At 37.1% G+C, this 8,526-nt stretch overlaps 1 protein-coding gene across 2 annotated transcripts in view; it reads left to right on the forward strand.

The window, feature by feature from the left end:
* The window catches only part of PDS5A (PDS5 cohesin associated factor A), an 84,852-nt gene that overhangs the window by 43,964 nt on the left and 32,362 nt on the right, over positions 1–8,526 (forward strand). For both annotated transcript variants that reach the window (XM_035896739.1, XM_035896740.1), the window contains exons 11-12: positions 4,961–5,112; positions 8,465–8,526. In XM_035896739.1, the coding sequence (XP_035752632.1) occupies positions 4,961–5,112; positions 8,465–8,526 (214 nt within the window). The remainder of the gene's footprint in view (positions 1–4,960; positions 5,113–8,464) is intronic.

Here is an 8,526-nt window from a genome sequence, read left to right on the forward strand (position 1 = left end):
AGTTGATTTTCTAATTATTTTTCATATATTGTGTCACAGATTGCCTTCTGACTCCATCAATAGGTTCCCTTTGTTCCCTTCACTGTGAAAACCAGTAATTTATTTCCACCCATTGTCTCCTGTGTTTTAGTTACCAATTAATTCACAACAGGATTTTTATTTTAAGATCCTCTGGTGTGAGATTTTGTTGGAAGTTTTTTGGGATCCTGAGTTTTTTTACTGATATACTTGTGGGTCTGCTAAAATATATTTTTTTCTTAGACAAAACTTCCCATTATGTGAAGTGTAATCGCTCATTCCCATAACTTCATTTTTCATCAGTGTCTGCTCTTTGTTGTGTTACTGTTCTGTTTCAACCTGTTTGCCCATTCAAAATCAGATGTTCTGGTGAGTGGCACTCTGTTCATCTTGCGATTCTTTGGTTTCTTTCACATTTGCTGTGTTCAATCTGTTCATTGACAGATTGCTATAACAGAATAGTTAGTATTTGGTGTATCATTTCTAAATTCCTGTAGAAGTCATGGATGGGATACCACCTGGTCTTAATGATTTTGTTACTACTCATTTTATTAATTTGTTTTAAAATGTCTTCTGATGACGCCTTAAGAAAACTCTTCAGACCTCTCTCCTGGAATAAATCTTACTTGTCTTTCAGCCCTACAGAAGGGTCTGGAAAGCTTCCTGCTTTTGGAGGCTTTGGTGAAGATGTTTAGTTAGTATGCTTTTAATAATCGGGTTCTGAAAGTTTTGCCATGCTTCATCAAGGATTTACCTTAAACTTGCCAGAGTTTATACTCTTTCCAGTTTCCACTCTTTCGGATGTGGCTCCATGCTCTTCGGAGCAGATGATATTTTAGTAGCAGACTTCACTGTGTTGTGTAGCCATGTTGATCTTTTTTGTTGTTGTTGTTCCTTTTTGATAGCGAGCATCCTTTCTATAACGAATGTCATTCTAGCTAGTTACTTCAATGATTTTAAAATAATATTATCTTTTTTATGTTCCTCTTTTTAAATGAGAATGTTACTGTAATGGATTTTGAGAAAAGGATGTCGTCTTTGCACACAGAGAAATACTGATTTTGAGTATGTTCACTGTTAAAAAGCAGCTTTTCAGTTAGTTGTACCTGCAGGTTACCTTGTACGTTTCTCAGGAGTGATTAAGACTACCTTCCTTCTTTTTCAGCCATTAAACAAACATGTCCAAAAAATCATCTATGAGATCTAAAAACTTTCAGTGTAGCCACCATTTCCCACTGCGACTTCCACCTAATCAGAATGGGGTGATTGTTACTGTGTCCTCTACATAGTGTCTCTGTTCTCCTTTAGCATGTCACCATCAGTAAGAGGCAGTCATTGTACAGCTGTAATACTCATTTCTACAGAGCTAGGGATCTTCAGTTCATATAGCCTTAAACTCAGTGTGGTACTTCTTAATGTTCCTGATATGTTTGACTCTTGATTTCACAGCAGTCGTAGGTTTGGTGATATATTACATTTCAAGGTTAGGTGCCTTTTCAGGCACTCATCAGCGAAGAATAACTTTATCTCTAGATGATGTTTCTCTTATAAAAATCTCTGGAGAGAGCTTTAATGAAAATACATCCTGAGGAGAAATCAAAATTGAGGATTGACTAGAAATGACTACAAATACTTAGCATTTGAAGTAGACCTTAACAATCTGGAGTGTCTTTGTAAAAATAATTAGTGTTATAAAGTGAATATCAAGGACTTGTAAACTTTCAGCATTTTTTTTTTAAGGATTTTTCTCCAGTTTGGGAGAGGGGCGTTGATATGTCCATGTAAATGTCTTTAAATTTTCTATGTAGGATTTTTTTCAGTTTCAGATATAGTGCATTATAAGTATTTTTAATTATTCCTTTGTTTTAAAGAGTTCTACTGTCTTCTGCTGACTGCATTTACCCCTTGTAGCCATGTTTCTGTTGGACAAATCTAGTGCAAACTCCTGAGTGATGATCCATCAATTTGACTTCATCTAATTCTTTTGGGGCCTGCAATCAACTATCAAATGAGTATAGATATTACAATAGAAAGAACGCCTGCCCAACAGGTTGAAGTAAAACACTGAATGTTTAAACACACTAATCTGTCATTTCAGCTTTGCTTTTTTCTTTATAAAACAAAGTGGAATCTAGAAAACTTTACATTTAAAGCATGCTAACTTATGGTATTTGTGTGATCTGTTTTTTCTCCTGACCATATGTAATTGGCACAGTATTAGTAAAGATAGCCTAATGACATTTTTGGGGTAAAAGGTTTTGGCTGAAAGACAGCACTTCGTTTTTTAAAAAAAATGTGCCTAGCTAACTTGAATCTGTATGGGCATTTGCACAATGGTTACAGCTTTTAAAAAAAACCAAACCAAAACAAAAAAAAACCCACAAAAAACCCCCCATAGCTCCCCTATAATTTTCAAATCCATTTTTATTGGTCCACTTGGAAAGTAACTCTGGGAGCAGATGCTTCCCAAAAACTGGAATCCAGTCTTTGGTAAGAATTGTTCTGAGGAATTTTCCATTGGAGCGCTGGCTCTAGGGTCTTTCCTGTGTCTTCACTTGTCAGAATAATTAGTTTCAAGAGACATTTAAACAAATTTTTTTTTAAAGTTTCTAAAAATGATTCAGTTACTCTTCCTTTTTAATGGGGTAACCTTAAGAACCTGAAAAGGTTCTTAGAGGAGACTTTTGACAGCTGACTTCTGTTCCAGTTCCTCCCAACAGCCTTTGTGGTGAGGGGCAGTGGGAAAAGTCTCTCATTTTCTATTTCTCCTTACCCATTTTTCTGCATGTGTTAGTTTTAGGTCCTCCTTCTCTGTGTGTACTAAAAACCATTGTGGCTTTTTCCAGATGAAGGAGAAAGATTTTAATATTCTTAACTCTATGGAAGGAATAGGTTAGGTATTCCAACAGGTAAGGGATTGTCTTGAACTTTCGATAACAGTTTTTTTTTTTAACTCAGCCCAGCAGTCTTCAGCAAAGGAGTTTAATTGTACTGCTTAACCGAGGAAGCTGAGACTGTCAAAATTCTTTTGTTAATTAAATCAGGGTAGTACTTCCATTAGCTGTGTTTATTGATCTGCTCCCTTTGAAACTGATTATTATGTTCCCCTTTATTTTCATTTGCCTTCATCTTTTACCCTACTGTATGCTGTTTCAGCTTTAATTCTCAGTAGCACCTTACTTCCCCCCCCCCACATACACACACCTGTATCTCCTGTTCAGTGACTTGCTTCCATGGTGTCTCAAAGCATTCTCTAAGGGATTCTGTCTAGTGCCTCCCATGTTATGCCTGAAACTGCCTTTCGGTGTGCTCTGATTTCTAGTCTCTACAGCAATTTCAACTATCAGAAATCTATTGACAATCCAAATTTCCTTTCCTTATAACCCCTTGTTAAGTACTCTGCTTTCATTTTAGGCTTAAATTTTCTAGAATAATTTCTTGCAATCCTTCTCCATTGTCTTCTGACAATAGTTTTGCTGTCCTTCCTGTCTCATAAAGGAGATCTGATGAAGCCATCACTTGCATTGGAAGGGTGTATCTGAATGCAGAAAAATATTAATACTTTTCTGAAAATGTTTCTCTTTTGGACCTTTATTTTCTTTAAAATGTGCTTCAGATCGTAATGGGTGTGAACAAAGTCCTGCAGAGAAGTTAAACAATAACAACTATATCTAAAATTTTTCTCTTTTGTGAAAACAACATTTTATACTGCATACTGTCAAAGTCATTACTGTCTTGATCTGTTACTTGTATTTTAATGTTTAAGAAATATGTAACAAAATACAATTTTATTTTTTCCATCTTCGTGATGTAACTTATTCTAACAGCTAGTGATGTCAAAGGCTGTTGTGCTGCCTAAGTCATATTATCGTCAAGATTTTTCTATTCTTCGCCCTTCAAGAAAAGGAAGTCACTCAGTAAAACTATTAAGAAATTAATAGTGAGATATCTCACTTGGTGTTATTAAAACAAGCCCTCAGTTTAGCAAGATTGAAGAATTGTGCATAACAGTACCTACATTTATGCTTGATAGGGTGTAATGATTCGAGCATTGTTAGTCCTTGGATTTCAAGGCCAAAATTGGTATATAGTGTGTTCTGAAAAAAATACTCTTTTCAGTCTGAATTGTAAATAGTGAGGGAAAACAAGTTTCTTCTGAGGCTTTCTGTGTAAATCATTCAGTGGGATATGCTGTTCTCTCTGAATTAATCCTTGGTCTGTTCTGGTGTGATTCCTTCCCACAAGTCAGTGCAGGAGAGTTTATGGATGTTGTCTGTTAAAATGTTTAATAGTGGGATGTTTCCTGGGGGAAAAAAATCCTAGGGGATAAAGCAGTGACCATGAAAAGCAAGGATGAGAACCCAGAACTCCATCTGTGGATGCTGCAGTCTGGCTTTTTCCTGGATCTCTGGAGTCTTACAGCGATTACTTTGAGGCTTCAGCAAAAAGGGCCTCCCCCACTGTCCTGGAAAGTGGCCTAAGAGTTCAAGCCCCAGCAAGTTTAGCTAGGCCTAAGCTCTGGATCTCCAATTTCTAGACAAGTGTGCTGTAAGACAGTGTAAAGCTGTGGGGTGAAAGAAGGCTGCCACCTCTGATTGGTGCCTGTCTCTGAAGAGATGAGTCTTACAAATCCTGGCTCAAGAAGGCACTTATTCAGGCATACGTGTTAAGCTGTACTTAACTTTTTTTTATACTGACTAGCTCCTAGATTTTCTTTGCTCAGCACAGAGGAGTACTGATGCATAGTACAGGAAAGAAACCCCTTACGTACAAATTCTCATTTAGACGGCATTTTTCAGCTTTTGAAGTGGCTAAATGTAGGAGGTCAGAATGTGGCCGTTTTGTCTTTCACACTTCTGCATCTTTACTGTGTTTTGTATATGTTTGATACTTATTTACCAAAACCACTTCCCCACCTCCTTTTCATTTCTTCCCCCTCAAGTGGCGAGTAAGAAAAGAAGCTATGATGGGTCTTGCCCAGCTATACAAGAAGTATTGTCTTCATGCCGAGGCTGGAAAAGATGCTGCAGAGAAAGTGAGCTGGATAAAGGATAAACTTTTGCACATATATTATCAAAATAGCATTGATGACAAGTGAGTCAACCTAAGCCTTCCTAATGTTCATTGTATAGTGATAAGAGCTACTCTGAAAATATGTGCTTATCCTGAGAAAGCTGTTATATCACATTCTGTATTTGTGGTATTAAGTATGCTATATTTAATTAGTAACTATTAAGAAATGTGCCAAGATATTCAGGATGGTTGCATTATCTGTTCATGTATTCATTCTATTTACTGATGGAACTAGATCTGTGATTATAGTAGATTGTCATTAACTAGCTACTGTGTAGAAAAAAAATTGCAAAATTTTGCATTTACTGTACCCAGTTCTCGTTTGCCTTACTACTTTCCAGGGGCTAGCATGCTAAAATCCATGACCTGTGAGCATTGTGCATGTACGCACCACAGTATCTCCTTTTGGTATGCTACGTAGAAATGGACCTTTTAGGTGAAACAAAAGCTGAAGAAATATCAGGGGTGCTTCCACTGTTGTCTAGTCTTCCCTGCTTTGTCACTTTAATTTTTGAAATACCATTTTGGCTTAGAGAAAAGTATTTTGGCCAAGGTTTCGGAAGATAGTTTTCAACTCGTCACTATTAATTCTTTGGCTTTCACAAGGAAAGCCAGACTATGAGATCACACAAAGATAGAATTTCAGCCTAGATTTTTAATACAGTAGACTTGGAAACCAGCCATTTCTTTATAGCATTTCTTAGCATCTTGTGTATCCACTCTGCTACCTCAGTATGTTTTGTGACCTTAGTGACTAGTCTGAATGGGCTAATAGCCTCCTTCAGTTGCCAGCTATGACAGTGAATTCTTACCACTGCAGTGGTGAAGGCTCTCGCTTTGTTCATCTGGCTGGTCATAAGCGGGCCAGAGTTACATATTCGATTAGTTGCGCTTTTTTTCCCCCAAAAAAGAAGAAAGATACACTTATGAGATTGTGCGCACAGAAATTACACTGAAAGTCTGCTGAGGTAGAAGTATCAAATAGTGAAAAATTAGGAAATCTCCACATAGTTTATACAAGGTAATTCTTCATATGTGTATGTATTAAATATGCTTTAGTTTGCATTGAGAAGTTAGTTCATGGTTTTTCTAGCGTGTTCATGTCTCGTTGTCAGTACACAGGTTTAATATAGTGAGCAGGGAGTGAATCAAAGTTCCATAGTGAATGGGGCAGATGTTTTCAATATTCCTGCTCACGGGAAATGCAGAACACTGTCAGGGAAATGAGGCAAGGAATTTTAAGGAAAGACTGTGTCATCAAAGCTGAGTTTCTTTCTCTGACATGATTTCTTCTGAAAGTCTGATTAAGCCTTTGAGACTGGTCTTTGCATGAATAAGCATGGATTGTATGCTGTTTATTTTCTGGGTATCCACACTGAAAGATTGGTGGCTTGATTTTTCAGTTTTCCTCTAGTTCAGTTTGGTACCCTGAATTTTAATCCAAATTCTACTAGTTTTTAAGGCTGATAATGAAGTTCTTGCTTAGTCGCATCATTGGGTTGGTTTCCCCACCTCAGAGTGGAAGAATAAATGCATTTCAATGTTATCATTGTCAGAATTAAGAAGTTAGTACTTTCAGCACCTGAAGAGCTGTAGAAATACTATGATCTTTAAGACAGAGTCCATCCAGTCCTTCAGACACACAAGCATGGGTCAAAATTAGCCAACTCTGGCCTGTTTCCCTTCCATAATGAGGGAGGAGGATAAAAAGTAACAGTGAATGTCTGTCTGAGCTGTGGAGTATTTTCTATTGTGTGCATGGGATAACATTAGTTCTTTCCAAAAATAATAGCACAGTATCACACAGTATTCAGGCATGAAGCGGAACAGAACAATTATTCTCCACACATCCTCAACTCAGTCACTTGCTAATGTTTTTGATGTTACTTGGCTACTGATGTGCGTGTCCACTCAAGACTGAGCACTTCCAACTATAAGAACTGCTTATCACCTGGGTGCTTTGAGCTTCTTTGTTTTACAGCAAATGCATAGGGAATGGAGTAAAATAACCACATCTTAAACACTGCACTGACACCCACTCCTGATATGCTAGCCAATGACTTCACAGGAGGAAAGTGTCCCAGAGGAATTCCCTGTTTGTAAATCTTTACCCTAAACTGACATGGACCGGGGAAGGCATGATACAGTCTCACCATTTGTTTTGACAGCTTTTCTAGAACATGTATCTGTAGAGATAAGGGCTAGAGCAATGCTCATAAATTAGTAAGATAACTCTGATGCCTCCAGTCTCCTAGGATGTTAAACAGAGATGAGTCTCCTGAGATCTGAAGATCCTGTTCCCCTAGTAATTTAGTTCTTGGAGTCATCGGAAGTATGTTTAAAGGGAGAAAGCCGGTTTTCTTTAATATTAACGGGGTGCCTTGAGATAGTTGTGTCCATATTTGTGATCATCCTTTTATTCCAATGTCTTGCCATCATATCGCTTGGAATTTTCTTTGAGCAGAAATAAGGTGTGTTTGACCTGTGCTGCCTTCTATGTTTTTTATACAAGGCACTCCCAAAGTACTTAGTAGGAATCATAGTGAAAAAGTTCATAAATTCCAACACACAAAATATTTGTCCATAAGTATCAAATTGTATAGCTGAACACTGTGCACAGCTGTCATTGCTATGGATTAAATTAATGTCTGAGTGTTCTTTCATTTGGGGGGCTATAATTAGCGGAACTGTATAGTCATATTTTCTAGTTCAAGTTTTGTATTTTATGTAAAACCTTAAATATGTATTACTGCTTTTTAAGATATAATTGGGGAACATTTTTACTGGTTTGATTTGCTCTCATTTAGTTTCCCTTTTGCTCCTTTTGTGGTATATGTTTTGCTGTTCCTTTGTTTCCACCTTTTAAATGCTGATTTTTAGCTTCTGTGTTAGAATAACGATTAGTTTCAAATGCTTTGCTTTTTTCAAATACTACAGTCTTATCTTAACCTTTCCATCGAGGATACTTTAGATTTTTACTTTTCCTCCCCCTCGAGTTATATTCTTATATTCTTTCTCCTTTATTTGGGCTTTTTGCTGTCTCTATCGCTTTCTCTTACGTATGAGAGAGAACAAAGGGAGATTCTCAGAGCCTAAAGAAAAAGGAGTATCTGGATGGTGACAAATAAAGCAATTACTCCCTCTTAGAGCTGAAAATGAAAGAACATGGAAAAGTTCTCAAGAAGCAGTACTTGCTAATCTTTCTATCAACAGTGGAAGGGATCTTTACAGATGAGAAAAAGACCATTACTTTTTTTTTCTTCTCTGAAAAATCTAGTTTCAGTGACTTCCGATATTTCTTGTTCTTTCAGCCTGTCTGAAAGGTATCACTGCTTTTGGAAACGTACAGTTTTTATCTCCTTTTTTGCTGCAGATTACTGGTAGAGAAAATCTTTGCTCAGTATCTCGTTCCACACAATTTGGAAACGGAAGAGC

This window comes from Egretta garzetta, unplaced genomic scaffold (genome assembly GCF_000687185.1).
Source record: "Egretta garzetta isolate BGI_Z169 unplaced genomic scaffold, ASM68718v1 scaffold256, whole genome shotgun sequence".
In the NCBI taxonomy this organism is placed as follows: Eukaryota; Metazoa; Chordata; class Aves; order Pelecaniformes; family Ardeidae; genus Egretta; species Egretta garzetta.